Source organism: Cetorhinus maximus, chromosome 10, assembly GCF_964194155.1.
Source record: "Cetorhinus maximus chromosome 10, sCetMax3.hap1.1, whole genome shotgun sequence".
In the NCBI taxonomy this organism is placed as follows: Eukaryota; Metazoa; Chordata; class Chondrichthyes; order Lamniformes; family Cetorhinidae; genus Cetorhinus; species Cetorhinus maximus.
Window position 1 is genome coordinate 8,694,966 of NC_135888.1, and position 22,017 is coordinate 8,716,982.

General features: G+C 42.8%; 1 protein-coding gene across 3 annotated transcripts in view; it reads left to right on the forward strand.

The window, feature by feature from the left end:
• Positions 1-1,477: 1,477 nt before the first annotated feature.
• mvb12ba (multivesicular body subunit 12Ba) overlaps positions 1,478-22,017 on the forward strand; it is a 169,043-nt gene continuing 148,503 nt past the window's right edge. The window contains exons 1-2 of one of the 3 annotated variants that reach the window (XM_078549920.1): positions 1,478-1,508; positions 19,705-19,806. In XM_078549920.1, the coding sequence (XP_078406046.1) occupies positions 19,714-19,806 (93 nt within the window). In that variant the 5' untranslated portion in view covers positions 1,478-1,508; positions 19,705-19,713. Of the gene's footprint in view, positions 1,509-1,794; positions 1,867-16,577; positions 16,723-19,704; positions 19,807-22,017 lie in introns of those variants that run through there. The other 2 variants (XM_078549919.1, XM_078549921.1) reach the window with 2 other exon arrangements.

A 22,017-nucleotide genomic window follows, 5' to 3' on the forward strand; every position in this document is an offset into this window, starting at 1 on the left:
ATAGCAATAACCAGATATAAAAACAAAAACTACTGCTGATGCTGGAAATCCAAAACAAAAACAGAATTACCTGGAAAAACTCAGCAGGTCTGGCAGCATCGGCGGAGAAGGAAAGAGTTGACGTTTCGAGTCCTCGTGACCCTCCTGTTGAAGGGTCATGAGGACTCGAAACGTCAACTCTTTTCTTCTCCGCCAATAACCAGATATGTTTTGTCGATTGAGGGATAAACATTGGCCAGGACGTACCAGGGGGAACTCCCGTGCACGTCTTCGGAATGTGGGACCTTTTGCGTAGGGTGGAGGGCGGAGGTCCCCAGGGTTTAACGTCTGATCCCACCCCCCCCCCCCCCCCTCTCTCTCTCAACACTGCCCCGGAGCGGTATCAGCCTTGGAGGGTCCGTGGACCTGGAGGGTCGGTCCGTGGACCTGGAGGGTCGGTGGACCTGGAGGGTCCGTGGACCTTCTCGCAGCGGAGAGGTGTGGAGGCGTGCCGGCCCACCGAGCCACCTCAGCGGAGAGGGATGATGATGAGTTGGGGTGGGGTTCAGTCAGTCTGAGCCCCTGAGTCCTGTGGGGTGGGGGAGTGATTGGGGGTGGGGGGAGTGATTGGGGGTGGGGGTGGGGGGAGTGATTGGGGGTGGGGGGGAGTGATTGGGGATGGGGGTGGGGGGAAATGATGGGGGAGTGATTGGGGGTGGGGGTGGGGGGAGTGATTGGGGGCGGGGGTGGGGGGAGTGATTGGGGGCGGGGGTGGGGGGAGTGATTGACAGCTGGGCTTGTGTTGCCTGGGGAGAGGGAGAGGGAGAGGGAGGAGGGGAGAGACGGAGTGGGAGGGGTAGAGAGGGAGGGGTAGAGGGGGAGGGAGGGGAGTGGGAGGGGTAGAGGGGGAGGGAGGGGAGTGGGAGGGGGAGGGGTAGAGAGGGAGGGGTAGAGGGGGAGGGAGGGGAGTGGGAGGGGTAGAGGGGGAGGGAGGGGAGTGGGAGGGGTAGAGAGGGAGGGGTAGAGGGGGAGGGAGGGGAGTGGGAGGGGTAGAGGGGGAGGGAGGGGAGTGGGAGGGGTAGAGGGGGAGGGAGGGGAGTGGGCGGGGTAGAGGGGGAGGGAGGGGAGTGGGAGGGGTAGAGGGGGAGGGAGGGGAGTGGGAGGGGTAGAGGGGGAGGGAGGGGAGTGGGAGGGGTAGAGGGGGAGGGAGGGGAGTGGGAGGGGTAGAGGGGGAGGGAGGGGAGTGGGAGGGGTAGAGGGGGAGGGAGGGGAGTGGGAGGGGTAGAGGGGGAGGGAGGGGACAGCTCAGGCTGGGGGGATCCGGCTCCTTTAATTCGGATGTTAAAAGTCAAACCGCCGTTGCCGCTGCCGCTGTTGGTCTTTACTGAAGGAGACAGAGACAGAGAGAGAGAGAGAGAGAGAGGGGGGAGAGAGATAACCTGGGCTCCCCCTCCTCACCTCCCCCCCCCCCCCTCTCCTTTAAGCAGCCGTTAGGCTTTGTCGCGAGTGTTGGTTTGTTTTTTAATTTGGTAAGAATTTATCCTCCGCGTTTTTCGGTTGTGTTTTTATTTTTTCCTCTCTCCCTCCCTCCTTCGCTGCGTTTCTGCCGTCGGCTCGGTTCCCCCCCCCCCCACCACCCCCACCTCAGGCGCGCTGTGCTTGTCGGCCCGGCGCGCGGCTTGACGCAAGCCCGAGGCTTGGGGCCTGGGGGTGGAGGGAGGGCAGGAGGGAGGGAGGTGGGGAGGGGGAACCGGCTGCCCCTCCACTGACTCGTGTCTTTTGTGTTTTTAATTAATTATTTATATTGTTGGGGGGCGGGGGGGGGTGGGTTTGGCCATGAAAAGCTGCTTTTGTGTCAGACGGAGGGACGAGGTGCCGCAATTAACAGTTAAGTTTATTATTTTTTTGTTGTGTGTGTTTTTCATTCTCATGACAAAAGTTTCACTGGGGCTGGAGAGGCTGGAATGTCTCTGTAAAGTTGAAGAGATTTATGACATTGAAATATATATAAATATAAATATATATTTGTATTGGTTGTTGGACTAATGCAAGGCAGAGAGAGGCCTTCAGGCTTTTAACGTTTAATCAATTTATTGTCTGAATTTCACCCCCTCCTACAAATAGCCCTACATTTTATAACTAACCCTACATTTTATAAATGTTAAATGTTTTATTTTTCTTGCCCCCCTCCCCATCATCTCCTCTCCATTGTGGCTTTAATTGACAATAGGAAGCATTTTAATGTAGTGTCCCCATACTTGCCATCCTGTACCTTTTACTGTTGCATCTGATTGAACCTGACCCCCCCCCCCCCCCCCCCACCTTCCCCACTAACCCTGACAGGCAGCTTTATTGCAGTTAAAATACAGAAACACCTTGGATTTTATTTCCACTGTTTCCGAAGGCCCAGCTTTTTTATTGGAACAATTGCTAAATTGATATTCCACAAACTTGCACAGTGCTTGATGGTTATCGTTTTTATTATTATTGCTGAAGTCTAGGAATTAAGTTGAACCCTGCGTAGTGCAGTGAGGTTTCCCCCCCCCCCCTCCTCAAAATAAAGTTTATTACTGTAAAATGTTAGAATTGCTTTGGGGGAAAGTTTCTTATAGCGCACTTAATATTTTAGTTATCTACAAAATGTTTTTTTTTTGGTGTGGCAAATACAGGGATCATGCACTTCATTGGTGTCCGTGCAAAATTGCAAATTTCTGTCATAAGCCGAACTTGCTACTCCTGATCAGCTTCTGTGCTATGCCACAAGTTTGGTCATGATAGTGTGTCTTGCATGAATATAATTTTACGTGTATATTTTTGAGAGTAGCGTCAGTAGAGAGAGATATATAATTTAAATTACTTTTACAAGTGCCTTTGTAGTGTATGTAGTTTACGTGTCTCTGTCAGATCTTGGATAGTAAGTTTTTTTTGCTACTTTGCCATCCAGTGTTTTAGATCTTCAGTTTCTTAAGTCTGAAAGTATTTCAGTCTGTGAAGTATTATGCATTCCTTGCAAAACTCTTTCTGATAAAGGTTATGTTTCATAAAGTATTTAGGTCAGTATCCATTTTTGTATAATGTGTTGGAGAGATTTGGTGTTATAAAATGTAATGATGGCCCAGAGTAATTTTCCCTCCTCTTCTTGAAGACACTGACTCTTGTGGAACATGTTCTATCATACATTTCACAAATGCTTACTTTTCTTGAGTGAGTGTAGATTGTGGGGCTATTTAACTGTAAAGAGCATCACAGCCTAGTCTGATCCTGTTGATGTCATACATGAACTTGTCAGCTTAGGTCGTTGGTATTTGAGGCGGGAACCCTGACAGATTTTTCGCGTCACTAGCCTGAGAGGGAAGGGACAAGTATTATGTCCCACGTGTGATCATCTAACTCAGCATAGGTTGGTAATCTAAATAGAGTAATTGTCCATGCCATTATAAATTGCCAATAAAAAACAGAAAATGCTGGAAACACTCAGTGGGTTATGGCAGCAGCTGTGGAGAGAGAAGCAGAATTAATGTTTCAGGCTTGTGACCTTTCATCAGGAAAAGTTAGAAATGGAATAGGTTTTGAGCAAGGGGTGTGTGCGAGCAGGACAAAAGGCCTGTGATAGGGTGGAAGACAGGAGAGATTGAATGGCAGAAGAGTTAGTTATCCAAGGCTGCTGGTGCTAAATGTTGAGAGCCCAAATATCTTTTGTATAAAACCTGAGATGCCTTGATGTACGTGTGATCACTTCCCGTTCTGTGTGCTACGTAACTTCAATTACATAGATTGGAGAAGTTAGGACTGTCTTTTCAGGAAGAGAAGGTTGAGAGGAGATTTGATAAAGGTATTTAAAATCATGGATCTGGACAAAGCAATTCCATTGGTGGAAGAATTGAGAAAAAGAGGGCTTAGATTTAAGATAATTGGGAAAAGAAGCAATGGTGACATGAGGAAAAACTTTTTCATGCAGTGAGTGGTTATGCATTGTGTAAGAGTGCGGTGTGGTGGCAAGTTTTATTGAGGCATTCAAGAGGAAATTGGGTTGTTATCAGAAAAAGAAGTGCAGGGCTACGGGAAGAAGGCCGGGTGTGGCATCAGATAACCCTCAATTCCACTATGGTTCAAGAATTTATCTCAGCTTTGAATATATCCAATGACTCTCAGCCCTTTGAGAGAAAAAAAAAATCTTCCTTTTCTCTGTTTTAAATGGGTGACCCCTTGTTTTGAAACGTTGCCCCTAGTTCTAGATTCTCCCATTGGGGGGGGGGGTTGGAACGGGGGAGAGGGGGGGAGGGGGCGGCGGGGGGGGGGGGGGCCGGACCTCCTCCCCACATCTACCCTGCCAACACCCCTCAGAATCTTATAGGTGTCAATAAAATCACACCTCATTCTTCTTCATAACATATCCTCTTCATCCCAAGAATCAACCTAAGGAACTGCCTCCAACGCAGCCATGGTGGCTAACTTTGGTCCACAAAAGACCAAAGGCATCTCAGTCCATCAGAGAGAATCAATTGGTTATATAGCTTGAGGGACACCAATCCACAATAAACCTGGGGCAAGGCAAGGAGGCAGGCCTCCTCCATGAGGAAGTCATGAGCTATCACAGCTGGTGTGGGGATTGAAAACATGCTGTTGGTGTCATTTTGCATCACACTCTAGCCATCTAGCCAACTGAGCTAACCGACCAATGTAACTATATACCTCCTTAAATAATGAGACCAAAACTGCATGCGGTATTCTAGCTATTGTCTCACCAATGCCCTGTACAGTTGTAGCAAGACTTCCCTACTTTTTATACTCCATCCCCTTTGCAATAAAGGCAAAATTCCATTTTCCTTCCTAATTACTTGCTGTTGTACCTGCATGCTAGCTTTTTGTTTCATGTGCAAGGGTACCCAGGTCCCTCTGTATCGCAGCATTCTGCAGTCTCTTTCCATTTTAATATTTTTCTTGCCACCAAAGTGGATAACCTCACATTTTCCCACATTATACTCCAAATTTTTGCTTGCTCGCTTAACCTTTACAGACCTTTTGTGTCCTCCTCACAACTTGCTTTCTCACCTATCTTTGTATCATCAGATTTGGCTACAATACACTTTGATCCTTCATCCAAGTCATTGATATAGATTATTTGGAGAGGTGATGGCACAGTATTATTGTCACTGGACTATTATTCCAGAGCCCCAAGGTAATTCTCTGGCGACCCGGGTTTGAATCCCATAACGGCAGATGGTGAAATTTGAATTCAATAAAAATCTGGAAATAAAAGTCTGATGATGACCATGAAACCATTGCTGATTGTTGTAAAAACCCATCTGGTTCACTAATGTCCTTTAGGGAAGGAAACCTGCCGTCCTTACCTGCTCTGGCCTACATGTGACTCCAGACCCACGGCCTTGTGGTTGACACTTAAATGCCCTCTGAATAAGGGCAAATAGGGATGGGCAATAAATGCTGGCCCAACCAGTGATGCCCACATCCCATGAATGAATAAAAAAATCTATAAATAGCTGAGTCTGCAGCATTGATCCCCACGTGTTACAGTTTGCCAACCTGAATATGACTGCTTTATCCTGACCTTCTGTTTTCTGTTAGGCTGGCAATCCTCTATTCATGCTAATATATCACCCCCAAAACCTTGAGCTCTTCTGCAGTAACCTTTCATGTGATACCTTATTGAATGCCTTTATACACTACATCTACTGATTTCCTCTTCATCTGCAATACTTGTTACATTTGTCAAACACGACTTCCCTTTCATACAACCGTGCTTAACTGTATTATGATTTTCTAAATGTCCTACTACTAATGCCTTAATAATGAATTCCAGCATTTTCCAAATGACATTTGTTAGGCTAACTGCCCTATAGTTTCCAGTCTCCATCCTTTCTCGAATAAGGATGTTACATTTGTAGTTTTTGAATCCACTAGGTTCTGTCCAGAATCTAGGAAATTTTGGAAGATTACGACCAATGCATCCACCATCTCTGCAGCCACTTCTTTTAACAGCCGAGGGTGCAGGCTATCGGGTCCAGGGGACTTGTCAGTCTTTAGTCCCATACGTTTGCTAAGTACTTTTTCTCTAATTGTATTTGTTCTAAATTTCTCCCTCCCTTTTGCCCCTGATTTTCTACTCTTATTAGAATGTTTTTATTGTCTTCTACTGTGAAGGCAGATACAAAAGATTTGTTCAAACTCTTTGCCATTTTTTTGTTTCCCATTATTAATTATTCAGGCTTAAATTCTAAGGAAACAATAGTTACTTTAGCTACTCTCTTCCTTTTTATAAACTTGTAGAAGCTCTTTCTGTCTGGTTTTTATATTTCTTTACTAGCTAGCTTACTGTCATCTATTTTCAACCTCTATTTCTTTTAGCCATCCCTTGCTGGTTTCTAAAATGTTCCCAATCTTCTGGCCTATTGCTAATCTTCTCAACATTGTATGTCTTTTCTTTCAATTAAATATGATCCTTCACTTCCTTAGTTAACTATGGGCGATTCACTTTACGCACATTTTCTGCAGTGAATGCTAATTGCTATAGGAGGCACCAGTAAACAAATAACATAGGAGAAATAAGTTAAGTTAAAAAGGAGTGAAAGTTTTTGTTTCTCCCTACACACCCCCATAATTCAGTGGATAAATATACATGTGCTTTAATACTAGGGCATACAAACCAGAACTATCCTTGGGTTTATCTCTAATCTCTAACCTTTACTGCGTTTCTCAATCTGAGCTGGGGTCATAATAGTTGCTTTTAGCATTCTCGGAGGTGGAAAATCATAGAGGACTATTGCTATTTAGAAAAAAATATTCTGGGGATGTGGCAGATCCCATATCTATTACCTAAACATTTTTGCCCTGATTGTTTTTACAATGGATGATTTTCTAGTTCAAAGTGCATTAGGAGTAATTTGAACCCGTTGTTTTTTTTAACAAAATGCTTTCATTGTTGTTTTGTTGTCCTGCCATCCCACAGATTACCAGATTTATTGAATTTATTTCCACGATTTACCATGGTGAGATTTTTAATGATGGTATTTTGGTTTTGAGTCCAGTAGCAGAATTGGAGTACACTGAAACCCACTCTTAAGAGTTTTGTATCCAGACCATTATTGCTGCTGATCATTGATTGTTGCTGTTTGGAGTTTGGGACTGACCAGAATAAAGTAAGCAGTGCTCCGTTACTTGTCCAGGTTACTTCCCAAGATGTATCAGAGCACTGCTGTCTCCTGTCTCATATCACGTGATGCTTTCATGGTGGCAGATGTCGAGAGAGAAAATGTGAAGCGTTTGGAAAGATGATAAATATTATTGTGGCATGAATATTGCTTTTTAGGTTAAATTGGGTTGCCACAAAATTCTTGCCAAATAATGCAAATAACGTTTTCTTGTATAACACTTGATAATCTCTGTTTATAGATTTTTAAAAAATCTATTGTGTGCGCATGTGGCAATGTAACTTCATTTAAAATGAAATCCGTTTACCTTCATCTCAGACTCGCGGTTGTGTCGGTTCAGGATTTTTGGAAACTGCTTTTATTTCTGTATGTACAGCATTGAAAATTAGAATGGCCATTTTACATTTATTACATCTATTACATTTGCTGCATTTCCAATCTGACAGCAGTTTACCGAGAACACTTAATTTGTTTGTAGTGGACGTTAGTCATAGGTAGTGAATTGTTATTCTACTTTTGCCGTTTCCTTTTCCTCTGCCCCTAATACCAAGACTTGCATTGAATAGTCTAGATTTGCATTTCAGTGAATAATGAAGACCATTTTAAAAGTCTGAATGTAAAGTTTTTTTTCAGAAACTTAATACGTTTGTAGGATGCACTGATCTTAGAATGAAAGCACATTTTCGTGCATTGTAGGATCTCTAATTGTGATGTTGTGGGATGTTCACCTGTTTTTGTAAGGTAGTCTTACAGCACCAGTGGCAACATTGTGACATGTGCGAGACAATTCAAGAGTTGCTCATGATTTGTTTATGTGGGTTTTCCGTTTCTGGCTGAGAGCTGTCGTCTGGATCCGTTCTGGCCAGTTGTATGGAATTTCCCATTACTTAAATGGGAACTATGTGATTATTCGTTAAAATCCATGCCCCACCCTTCAGGTTTTATGAGTTATATTTATATGCAACATTGGAGTAGTTTTACACTGGCACATGGCACACAGGGCAACTAGGGTTGAATCCTTGCATATAGGTAGATGTTTCAGTGGCTTTAGTTTTGTTGTTTCTGAAATGATTTCGCATATTGAACTCTGTGTCCTTGTGTTACAATGGTTATATGTGGTAGTTTAATTGAGGTTTTTAAAAAAAACCTTGTCTGCAGAGGAAGATGAAATCTAGAAGTGAGACAGTTCTGGGTGGTTGTAAGTAATTGTGGAAAAAGTGATATGGTGCTCCACAGCCATTTGATGATAGATATTCAATGGATTCAACAGACACATTTAGGGAAGCTGATTGTCATACACGTGTAACAGTTTGGTGAGGATGTGGCATTTTCAGTCGAATGAAAATGAACTATATTAATTTGTTACTAGAGGCCAAGGGGTAAATTCCATTCTTTTTGACACTTCCAGTCGAATGAACAATAGTTTTAACGTTAATGCTGTCAGCAGCTTTAAAGTGTTTGGGTTCTCCTGGATGAACAATTTTTACAAAAAAATCCAGCTTGTGCACCATGATAATGAAACAAACCCACATAAATTGTTTAAACGCCTGGAGTAACTGTAATACTTTAACTGTACACTGACATATTTTGACAATTTTAAATAAGACCTTTTTTTAAAAAAAGAATCTCTGCCTGTCCTTCCATTTTCCTGCACTTTCTTTCATCTGTATTCTAACTTCTATTGTCCTTTTATCCTATTTTCTTCTAGTTTTGCTTATTTATTAAATTCAATCTCTCTCCTATCAATTTCCGCTTGGGGTTTCTCAATCTCCATATGGTGCAAGTAAGGCCAAATTAGTCTCTGGTTAAAATACGGATCCAAATTGTGCTCTCTTGTCACGGCACTGAACAACTTTGTTAAAGCTGCCCCTAATTCTGCAACTGCTGGATTAGCCTCTTCTGCAAAGATCAGGGTGACATTCAAAGCTCAAAACGGTTCAAGTGCCCGGGGAATAGCTTCAAGCTGAGCAGTGCTTTTTTTCAGTCGGAGTTCAAGAGCTTAGATCCGACCACAGTTGGTTGGAAGAGTGTCTGTTTCAACTTTCTAGCATCTCAGAGCCTGCTTCTATAAAGTTAATTGGTGTATCTGTTGTTTAATTAGCATTGCCATTTGCCATATTTAGTGCATTGGTTTCAGTGTACAGCATGGTAAGCCATAGAGAAATCAGTGTGCTTAACCGTGTGCTCCCGGTCCACTAAAACCTCAAATTTAAAATCCTCACCCTTGATTTTGAATCACTGCGTGGCATCACCCCTTTTCATCTCTGTAACCTCGTCCAGCCTCCTTTGAACTCTGTATTCCTCTAATTCTGGCCTCCGCTGCATCCCTCGCTCCCTTAGTCCCACAGTAAAGGCCATGCTTTCAGCAGCCCTGCCATTGAAGAGTCAGCTCGCACCGGTCTTGGGCCGCAGTTCTGCAATTACCCCCCCACCCCCCCAACCTTTTGAGATCCTCCCTCAAAACCTACTTCTTGGACCAAGCATTTAATTATCCTTCCTAATATCTCCTCCTTTGTCTTGGTGTCCATTCATGTCTGATCACACTTTTCTAATGCGAATGTAGTTTTAATGTGCTTTTTGTATGTGGTCCAGTTACAACCAAGTGGAAAACCTTGCCTCACATGGTGGGTGGAATTTTCCATCCCAGACTAAGTCCCGGGATGGGGACGGGCAGTGTTTTCTGGTGCAGAGGCTGCCGGCAATTTGCGCAACCCGGGCCTCATTAATTATGCAGTCGGTGGTTTCCTGATGTATCGCTGGATGGCAAGCGCCCCATCGTCATAGCTGGGTGCCATATTTAAAAGGTGCCTGGACAGCAACCTACACAACGTTGATGGAGGAAATGGTTCAAAAAGGGCAGGGAGCTCTGACGCTCAAATTCAACGACGCCTCTCTGGGCGTCCTGCACGACCAAATGGAGGCCAGGAGGGACATCCTCTATCCACAGGATGGGATGAGGAGGCTGAGCAGGAAGACGAACCCTGTATGGGAGTACGTCTCCAGGGCAGTCAGTGCCCAGGGCCTCCAGCAGAGGATTGCCCTGCAATGCTGCAAAAGGATTAATGAATGACCTCATCTGCGTCGCGAGGGTAAGTGAACCCTCAACTGGCTGACTTTGAGGAGCGGGCAGCCCAGTTGGCAGGGGTGAAGTGGGACAGGTCCATCAGAGATGGAGAGGTTGGCTAGTGGCCTCCATCCACGCATGTCATAGAAATCTAAGGGTCAAGCGGTCCTCCATGCTGGAGGCAGTTCATGCAGTCACTTGCTCTCTCCTTTCTCACTTACAGGTGCCACCAGGAAGAGGCAAGGCCTGAAAGTAACAAAGCCCTGTCCAGCACTTGGACAAACCCGGAGAGGAGTGAGGACATTGCAGAGGGAGAAAGTGCACCTGTAGAGGCATCACAGCAGCCACCTGCACCCTCCACCAACCCAGAGATACACACCTCAGTGGATGAGAAATCTAGCTTAGGAAAGGTCTCTCATTTTAGTGGTCACTGCATGGATACGTGGCCACCATAGGAGGAGGAAGGGTCAGCCAGGCTCAATGGCACTTGGAGGAATGCTGGGGAAGAGGCATCTGCGTGGTTCAGGCTCAGTGACGGGCCTCTAGAATTGGTCTTCCAAGAGAGAGGCAGCAAGAGATGGGGGAAAATCAAGCAGAGGCACTAGAGGCCCTCGACAGAGTGGCACATGGAGGGGTTTGTCTGCCTGCTGGCTGGTGAAGTGGTGCCGACCTGTGCATGCATGGAGGCCTCCATGGGGAGGGTGGCGGACTCCCCGGAGAACCTGATCCAGCAGATTCTGCCAGAGATGTGCTCACACCTGCACTCCATTGCTGCAGCCATGGGTGAGCTTTTGCAATGGCTACATGAGAAAGGGATGGGGCACCGTGACCTCCCGCCAGGTGCCCCTTCCCCTCGAGGAGTCAGGCAGGCAGGGGCTCTCGGGCATCCAAAAGGAGGAGGAGCGGCAGTTGGGCCTGCACTCAGAACTCTCTGAGGGTGTCTGGCCCTTTTGAATCCCCCTTGCCTGTGACTCCTTCAGCCTCGTCCTCTGTGACTTGGGGGGAACCAGCTTCCCTGCAGCAGGACAGCCAAAGTAAGCTGGAACCCTCCAGGCCTCTGTCCTCCAGAGGACGACTGCCAAGGTCAGCAGGGCCTCCACCCCTGCTGCGAATGTCGGGGGAGCACTTAGATGAAGTGGTAGGGAAAAGAAAATGAAGTTGTTCTGATTTTACAAGTGGTTGCACGGGTGCACTATGATTATTACACTTATCACACTTCTGTAAATATACTTCATTTGCACTTTAATCGTGTCTGATGTGGTTTATTTGCTACAGCCCTTGAGCCTGTGCGCGCGCACCCCTCCCACCACCCACATTCTTCCGAGGGGTATCCGATGTTTCCCCCAAATAAGGCAGATGCAGGAGACAAATGTCTTTGCCAGGCCCCTTGTGAGCCATGTGCCAGATAGAAATCGGAAAACACTGATCTATCTTTTGTTCTTCTTTTCCTTCTATCGCCCAGCAGAACTGAAGCAATTTTTGGCATCCCCTGTTCCGTTGTGAACTGTCAGATTTGGAAAGTTTGGTGACCTTTGGTTGGGTTTTTAGCAGTGCTGCCATAATTTGGAATTCAAGTTATTTTCAGAAAATTTCAAAGCTCTTATGTTTGGAGTCTTTCGTAGCCAGTGGTTGGAAATGGCTGGCCGAGCTTATTTGCAATGGTCTTTGTGGAGCTGAGAAATGAATAAGTACCACATTTCCTGTTCTAAGGTGTCCTATGCTTTGCAGCTGTTGCAGTGGCTAGACGACCTATGGCTTACTGGTATTGCTACAGATAGTACGACAGTCATGGTGACCAGATAGTTTATCTGGGCTGGATCTTTATCTGTAGTTAATTGTGTACTGTATTGAAGCTGGAAACCCATTTAAATTAAGGAGAAAATGGTGGTATGGATGCAGAATTGGCTCAGTTACAGAAAGCAAAGGGCTGTGGTGGATGAATGTTTTTCAGACTGGGACGTGGTTTGCAGTGGTTTTCCCAAGGATAGGTTTTGAGTCTATTACTCTTTTCAATTTTTATAAACAACTTAGACTTGGGTATAGGGGGCAGCATTATAAAGTTTGCAAATGATATGGAACATAGCAGAGCAGTAGAGTGCTGAAGATAGAGGCTGCAGGATGACATAGACGGGACGATGAAACGGGCAGAAGCATTAGTGTTGGAACTCAATGTGGAGAAGTGTTAAAATGATGTACTTTTGGGAGGACTAGTATGGAAAGACTAGTGGTCTATAAATGATGTGCTTTTGAAAAGTATAAATGAGCAGTCTTACGATCAGGTGAGGAGGGGTTGAATGGCTCCCCTCTTTTCCCATTCCTCGTTTGACTGCAACATGTTTTTTTTTAAAAGGACATGTTTGCCAATTCAGTGAGTGTTTAATTGTGTACTAAAAAGGCAAACACAGACAGGTTGTCTTGAGTTTTAAAGAGAAGAGGATAGTTCTTAACCAGGTCTAAGTAAAATAATAAAAAAAATGCTCTGCCTTTCACACACTCACTTGAAGCGTACGCACACACATACATACAAATAGAATAGAGTGGGAAGATAGATTAAGCAATTTAGAGTCCAGCACAATTAAAGGGGTATACGACTCTTGAAGGTTGTAATTTGGCTGATTTCAGGCTGAACTTGGTAGTCCTGCTGCCTTTGGCATCAGGGTAGTTTAAAGATGTAGAATGATGATTTATCTGTTCTTTTGGAGACAGTGGCACTGGGTTGAGTTCTTTTTAAAAATCTCTGTCTGCAGCATCTGGATAGTCAAAATCAATAGACCAGGTTCAAAACTTGGATGGTGTGTGTATGAGGGAGAGAGAAGAAACCCACTCAGGGTCTTGTTCCTTAAACATCTGGCTTGTTCTGCAGAAAAAAAACAGTTGCTTTAACACAGAAAGGGTTGGCTTGTTGCATGACCCTCTCTCCAACTGCCCAGTGACCCAAATTTGGTCATGGCCCAAATGTATTTCAATTGTAACTTGATTAGATCATGGTTGAGAATTCCTCTCTCAGCCAGGGTCCCATTGTTCTAGTGATTATGTCAAATGGTTTGTCACCATCCAGTTGAGTATCCAGGTATAGTCTGGACGCTTTGCTAATGGGATAGGAGATGGCCCCCATTCCTACTCCTCCAAGGCCATTGTCCCTGATGCGGCTTTGCAGATGGATTGTCTCGATTTCAGTGGTTTTGGAATGTAGAAGTTACAGTGATGCAAATCTACAGCTGGTTGTGATCCCAAGTCATTGGAATTGGCTAAAAAATGAATTAGGAGCTTCCAGCCTGTAAATTCAAACATCATTTTTGATACAAAGCATTGTTTCACAACAACAGAGAAACCTTGATGATTATATGCACCCAGCCTTAAAGGCAGCAGAGCAAATTAAAGCAGTTAAGCAACACTTGGGTTACTTAGGTTCATATATTATGGCCTGAGATTAATAAATGACCTTTGAAGTGCAGAACATCATTGAATATAGTTCATTATAGGTGGCAGTGCAAACACAGAAGCACATTTTTAGCTGAGTTATGATAGTTAAAATTTGTCTTTGCGTTCACATACAGAGAAATTACTTCTCAGAGAGTGCTTTCTCTTTACTTCTAACACGGAATCTGTAATGTAGATCTAAGGCTTCTCCTTTAGGCAAAAACGAACAGTCTTTCTGGATACTCAACAAATGCTATTGGGCCACCCTAGTGGTTTATCATCAAAAGAATGTGACTTGTGTTTGATGGTAATCACAATAGTGCATCATCTGCCTTGAACTCTGCTTTGTGCATGTTATAGTGTTTTCATCATGCTGCAAGACAGGCCACAGCACAGTTTGCCATTTACTGACTTTTTTTTCTCATATTTCAACACTTCTCACCCATCCTAACTGGAATCCTGGAATCCACAAGCCTTGGGTAACTGACCCCACCAACCCGGCCTGCCTTTTACACCAATTTCTGTTTCTGTTGTTTTCCAGCAAGGCATTGGCCAGTCTTGCACTTTCTTTTGAATTTATGTAACTAAGCTTCCCAGCCACTTTTTTTTCTTCAAGCTTACATGCAGCTAAAGAAGTGGGGAGGAGGGGGGGAAAAATTAATTGCTCAAAGGAAAACTTGTTAGAATACCATTGGAAAAGATCGAAATGAAAATGGAGTGAAAGGAATGTTAAAAGGTTAGAAGAGAATAAAGTGAAAGTTTATAAAATTGGAAAGGTATTAAAAATCTTAAGGAAGGAGAAATTTGTTCCCTATATATCCTGTATAGTATAATGTGGAAAATAAATGATTTATTGCCTGCTCTTTTCTGTCCTAACAAACAAAGAAAATGTACTTTTGCCTTAAAAAAATATCTCTGTAAGGATTGTTGTAAGGTCTGGCAGTTTTCGGTATAAATTGCCAGTATATGTAAAGTTGTACGAAAGCTGCTTGTACAGCCATAAATGGCAAACTTAACTTTTCATTTTATGTGATTAATGAATATTATGAGGAAGTAGAAAGTTTAGTACTTTAGAAAGTACACCATAATTAGCTTTTAGAAACTAACAATTATTACGATCTGTTCATTGCTGTTCAGTATGCAGACAATAATATGGCTTAAGGCTGGTTTTAAAGTTTTCAAATTAAACTACACGTAAGATGAAAATTTAGAGGTGTACTGTACGATGTCGAGCTGTTTTTAAATTGCTTACACCTTACAAGCATTAATGCTGGAAAGCTCAGGCTTATATTTGAGGTTTGAAAAACAAGTATAATTTCACAGGTTTGAACCTTTTGGTACTGGTAATGTTTTACAGATATTTTATACTGAAGACTGTCTGAAGGACATGTCAGAAAATAGCAGGGCAGCTTCCTGATTTTGAATGTCCCTTTTGTACAGTGGGTTTTATCTTGTGCTGTTGGCAATGCCATACAGTAAGCCTAATGTTAAACTGCCAGGATTCACTGGTTTATGAAATAATTGAAGAATTAAGTAGCATTAAAATTAAATATTGGGAAGACTGAAGCCATTGTTTTCAGTCCCTGTTCCAAACTCCATTCCTTTGCTGTTGACTTCATTGCTGACAACAGTCTGAGATTAAGATTAACAGTCTGTTCACAACTTCAGTGCCATATTTGACCCTGAGCAGAGCTTCAAACCACATATTCATGCCATCTCGAGGACTGTCTATTTACACCTCCATGACATAAACAGACAGCCCCGTTTCAGCTCATCTGCTGCAGAAGCTCTCATTCTAGAAGTCATTACCTGTAGACTTGTCTATTCCAAAGCACTCATGGTTGGTCTCCTATATTCTACTCGCTGTAAACTTGAGGTCATTCAGAACTCTGCTGCCTGTGTTTGTGTTTTAACTTGCACCAAGTCCCAGTCACATATCACCTCTGTGCTTGTTGATCTACATTGGCTATTGGTGAAGCAATCTCTTGATTTTAAAATCCTCATACTTGTTTTCAAATTCCTCCATGGTTTCGCCCCTTCCTATCTCTGCAATCTTGTCCAGCCCCACAACCCTCTGAGAAATCTGCACTCCTCTAAATCCGGCCTTTTGTGCATCCCTGGTGGAGTGATTATAATCATTGGTCGCCATGCTTTCAGCTGCCTAGGCCCTATCCTCTGGAATATCCTCTCTACACCTCCCAGTCTGCCTACCTCTCCTTTAAACTTCTTTTTGACCAAGCTTTTGGTTGTCTGGTCTAATATCTGCTTATGTGGCTCGGTGTCATATTTTGTTTAACAATGCTCCAAGAAGCACCTTGGGGCGTTTTATTATGTTAAAGGCGCTATATAAATATAAGTTGTCTCATTCTTTACCACGTTTCTGAAGAGCCAGTTTTACTGCACATAGTTGTTCACATAACAGATTCATTCTAGAAGATGAATAATAGTTATCCATATAGGCAGCTAGCTACTGTCTTGGAATACATTCTGCTAATGTGGCAGTGAAGTTACTATTTCATTATTGCTACTTAATTAGGACAGAATAATTTTAGACTTGTATGTGGTTCAGGGAGTTTCATTATGATGACTTAAAATTGTGTAGGTGGTTTCGGAAAGTATTTCACAAAGGTGACCCTCTAAGAATGACTTGGGGCAGTTCTCATCTCAACATGTTCTTATAAACTGCAATGGATTATGTTGAGGTTTTGAAAACTATCTTTTAATGGTATCAGTCAGAAGTGATATAACTATAATTTTGACTAAGCCACATATATCACCTCCAATTCCAGAGTTGAGGTTGAACTAACACTCAGTTTTTAAACATTTGAAACATTTACTCTGTGATCAGAATGCTCCTTTCGTTGAAGTGTTTTTACTTTGGAATTTGTCCAAAGCTAATTAGGTTTTTGTTTCACTTCCTGTTAGGTTTTTTTGCTTTCGGTGTTGTGGTTTATCTTGGCTACGCAGTGAAGTCAGACTTTCTAAATCTGCATTGCTCTGTCAATTTGAGTTACCTATCAGGATAAATGAGACCAAAGTTGCCAGCATTTTTCTAATCAATAGTGAACAGAGCTGGATTGACTTTGGAAGGTAGGAAAAGAGCCATTAACGTCAACAAACTTTACTGAAAATGTGTAATGGATATCAGTGATAAGCTCTAGTGGTGTACGCAGGCACTGATGGTATTGCTGCTTTCTGCTTCACCCTCTTTCATGGTACCTGTGAGTTCCCTTTTTGCAACCCCCTCCCCCCAACCTCCTGCAACCCTGGTTCTGTTTCTAAAGCATCCATTTATTAATATTAAACCTCTGCAACTAAACCTCAGGCAGTGGCGTTGTGGTACTGTCACTGGACTAGTACTCCAGATACCCAGGGCAATGCTCTGGGGACCTGGGTTCGAATCCCACCATGGCAGATAGTGAAATTTGAATTCAATAAAAAAAAATCTGGAATTGGAAGTCTAATGAAACCATTGTTGATTGTCATAAAAACCCATCTGGTTCACTAATGTTCTTTAGGGAAGGAAACCTACCGTCCTTACCTGGTTTGGCCCACGTGTGACTCCAAACCCACAGCAATCTACCTTAAATGCCCTAGCAAGCAAATCAGTTCTCAAGGGCAATTAGGGATGGGGAATACATGCTGGCCCAGCTAGTGATGATGAATGAATTAAAATTGCCATGGATTGTGGATAAATTTATAATGATACATTAAGAATTTGGATCTGTTGTAGATACTTCTATGATTCAGTGGCATTAGTCTCCCTTAATGAGCCTGAGTTTTTGTGGGAGGAGTTGGCTGGTACTGCTCATTTTATACTTGTTCAATGTCATAACCCAAGGATGTAGCAATAGTATCCCTAAGCAATCTGTATTTCACATGCACATCTCTTCAGTCTTTTTGAAGGCAGACCAAGTTAACTTAGTGCAAAGTGAGGTTATTTTGGTTTTGATTGTAAACTGCTTTATAAAGATGAAACAGAGGGTGCAGTGGGTAAGACCAAAATTGTTAGTTTAATCAGTATGGTATATCAACTGGAATTATTGTAATGATATAAAAGAATGAACATGTGATATCACACCATTTTACTGATTTTAATGGAATAGTCCTGCACCCTGTAATGGAGTCTAGTTATAGAACCACTCTCCCTACAGTACCTTGTCTTTTGCAAAATACTGACTGCCTTTCTGGTGTCTTGTGTTGTGATCTTTAAAAGCCTCTAACTGTATGAGAAACTCCATCTCTGTCACAGGCTGACAGAGATCAAAGGACTTTCCAACACATCAATGAGAGCTGTCTTTCCAAGTGCCGGACAAGCTAGCAAATCACAAATTATGATTCTGGAGCAAGTAACTTCAGTTATATTATGGTATTAGCTACCTTTCATCCAGGGTTCCTTTTTTGATAAGTGGGGGAATACAGTTTGCTTTTTAAAAACTCACCTTTTAAAGTAACTTATTCCTGCTGCTATGGTGGACAAAGGGGGTCGGTGGGAGTGGAATACAGAAACGTGGCCTAGTTGAGCTGCAATTGAATGTTTGAAAAAGAACTTGCATTAAATGCTATCCTACACTGTACATTTATATATTTTTATAGACGGGAGAATTGCTATTTGCCTTCTGCCCCCTGCGCGCGCGCGTGCACACACACACACCCCCTTCCCGCCACCAGCTCCAGCCCCAGGCCCTCAAAAAAAATGGTTTGCTCAGGATATTACTTTGTACTATTTCTTATTGTTGAAAGTAGGTAAGAATTATTCTGTAATTGTTTTGGCAGACTGGAGCAAGAGTAATTTCAGGGAGTAGTTTGTTTTTACACTCACCAGATATGAAAAGCAGAACGATTTTTTAAACTAGACCTGAAGCAATATACTTCATTACTAATGTTAGAAGCTTTACTCTTTGGGACAAAAATGGAAAATCTATATTAAGTGATTTTACTGCCGTTCGATAATTAATGTATTGAGCACTTGAATGAAATCGGGTTGATTTAGGTCAACTCTACAGCCGTGCTGACAATACTCTGCAATTAAGACAACTCTGGTCTTCAACAAAATTTTATATCTGGCAATATTTTCTAATGTTTCACGTTGAAAATAATTATTTTAGACTTTATACCGTTTACATTCCTGTATGCAGTGGTGTACTCTGCTGCAAAGCATCACCTTTCTGATAGCACAAGAATCCCAATCTTTGCCTTAAGTTTCATTCTTATTGAATTGTCTGACAAATCTGCTATGACCATATTGATTCCTTTTTATTAAAACTGAAATGTCAATAATATGTTATGGCTGAATGTCATGTTGTAATGTACTCCCTTTTTTGCTAAGTGATATTGTTTTTATAATGCACCTCGGGAGAATGTAAATGTCTTTTTGAGTCAGCTGCAGGCAGTATGCAGCCAATCTGTGGCGCAAAGTATATATGCACTGAGCACAATTTTGATTTTGTGCTCTTCTTCCCTTCCTATTTCATCTCTTTTTCATTTTTGATGGCGTTTTTGTTTTTGAAACCTTCTGAAGCACGTTTTTCGATCTATTTATACTTGTTGCCAAAGAGCCTGTAAGAAACAAATGCAAACATGGAAGAAATGAAATGGGCAAGATGCTTAGCTAAAACTCGGTGGCTTGTGACAATTTGCAGTGCAGTATTTTGTCTTTATCTTGCAATACATTGTATATAAGCCAACTGCTCCAGTTAATGTTCCTAGTACCTTGAGTCTTCCAGATCAATACTTGTTTGCACCACTGAGTTATTCATGGAAATCTCTCTTCTAAATATCTTGATCTTCTGGATCAAAGCTACATTGCTGAATTGTCTAAAAGTTGCACTTAAAATTATTACAGAAGGTAACAACATGACAATGTTCCACTTAAGTCCTGTTCTGCTGCTGATGACATGTTTCTGTGGTTAGATCTGTTAATGTAGTTAGTTTTCCCTGCAGCTAAGGGTTTTGAGTGTCTGCAACATTCTATGGTTGGTAGTGCAGCTATAGTATATCCTACGTTGTTGTTTGTATGCTTTTGGTAGTTCAAATTCAAGAAAGCTTGTATGTTTTTCTTTCTCTTTTCAGTGTCGCTCAATGATGCCTGAATTTTGGGATATGTCAATGGATCCGATTACTGGTGTAGGAGTGGTCTCATCTCGATATCGGGCGCCGACCAGTTATGAAGTAGTGAGTACAGTACAAGTCTGTGATTTTGAGATTTTTTCGGGGTCTAATAGTATTTTCAAGTAGAATACGTTTTATTTGAACCACCTGTCCATTTTCTGCCCCCACTGTTCCAAGAAACCTCATCCAAAAATGAAGGGGATTTTTAAAAATGAAATGCATTCTAACTAGCTTGACAATACTCCCCTCCCCACAGGTATAAAGTCCCCAAGGGACTGCTTGTATCCTCCAAATCCCCTATTTGACATTTTATATGGTTATTGTTATCAAAAATTACATCAGAAGAATTTTTTAAATCTACAATTTTTCGTTTTAAAGTTGCATTTCTTTATTCGTAATGTGTGCTACGCAAAAATTGCATTGTTTTGTGGAATCCACTGTTTGTTGAAAGATCATTTGACAGGAGACCATTTTTCTTGGTTTTTTTTTAGCATTTCCTGCCATTTCAATTGTTGTGCAACTTCTGATTTGTTTTCAAGCTTTCACTTAAACCAAACAAATGATAAAACAAGCATTTCTCTTAGTATTTCTAACTTGGATAAAGTTGCTTAACAAAGATAGCAAAGTGTTGCTGCTGCGGCATGTAGGAGCTGCTGGACACCAAGGTGACCTGGAGCAAACACATCTGTGGTAGGTGTTTGCAGCTCAAGGGACTTCGGATCCGAGTTAAGGAACTGGAGTCCGAGTTGCAGACATTGCGCCACGTCAGGGTGGGGGAAAGTTACCTGGACACTTTGCTCCAGGAGGCGGTCACACCCCACAGGTTAGATAAGTCGAATTTGGTCTGTGATCAGGGACAGGAGGATGTGACTGCAGGTGAGGCAGGTATGGGGACCCAGAGGGTAGCATTCAAGGAACCATAGCCCCTGAAATTGTCCAACTTCTATGAGGTTCGTGCAAGCTGTGTGGATGAGAGCAGGGACTGCAGGGAGGATGAATGAACTGACCATGGCAACGAGGTACAGGGAGCCATTCAAGTCGGGGGAGGAAATAGGAATGTAGTAGTGCTACAGGACAGTATAATTGTGGGCATAGATACTGTTCTCTGCAGCCATGAGCATGAATCCCGAAGGCTGTGTTGCCTGCCCGGTGCCAGGGTTAAGGACACCACCTCAGAGCTGGAGAGGAACTTCGAGTGGGAGGGGAGGGACCCAGTTGTCGCCGTCCACATTGGTACCAATGATGTTCATAGGACTAGAAAGGAGGTTCTGTTGAAAGAATTTGAACTGTTAGGAGCTAAATTAAAAAGCAGAACCTCCAAGGTGGTAATCTCAGGATTACTTTCTGAGCCACGGGTAAACTGGCATAGGTTAAATAATGTCAAGGAATTGAATGCATGGCTCAAAGATTGGTGTGGGAGGAATGGGTTTCAGTTCATGGGGCACTAGCATCGGTACTGGGGTAGAAGGGAGCTGTTCCGGAGGGACGGGCTTCACTTGAACCATGCTGGGACCAGTGTCCTGGCGAATCGAATAACTAGAGCTGTAGAGAGGGCTTTAAACGAAATATAGTGGGGGGGAAAGTTCTGGAAAGGGGATAACTAGGCTTACAAAGCAAAAGGGTATAGCGGCATTGCAAAGCAGCTACTTAGGTGATGATACCCAGAGTGTGACAGGAAGGGATAGAGTGTACAAACATTAAAAAAAGCAGCAAATAGGGTCAAAGGGGGAAAAATGGTAAAAAGGCAAAATTAATGGCTCTTTACTTAAATGCACGTAGTATTTGGAACAAAATAAACAAATTAACGGCACAAATAGAGATTAACGGGTATGATCTTATAGCCATTATGGAGGCATGATTACAAGGAGATCAAAGCTGGGAACTAAATATTCATGGGTATGTGACTTTTCGAAAAGACAGGCAGGAAGGAAAGGGTGCTGGGGTAGCTTTGTTAGTATGAGATGGAATAAGTACGATAGCAAGAAATGACCTTGGATCAGAAGATGTGGAGATAAGGAATAACTCGGGGAAGAAGACATTGGTGGGAGTAGTATAGGACCCCTAACAGTAGCTATGTTGCCGGACAGAGAATAAATCAGGAAATAATGAGGGAATGTAAAAAAGGCAGCATATTAATCATAGGTGACTTGAATCTTCATGTAGATTGGGAAAATCAAATTGGCAGAGGTAGCCACAAGCAAGTATTCATAGAGTGTATTCGGGACAGTTTCCTAGGACAATACGTTGTGGATCCAACCAGGGATCAGGCTATTT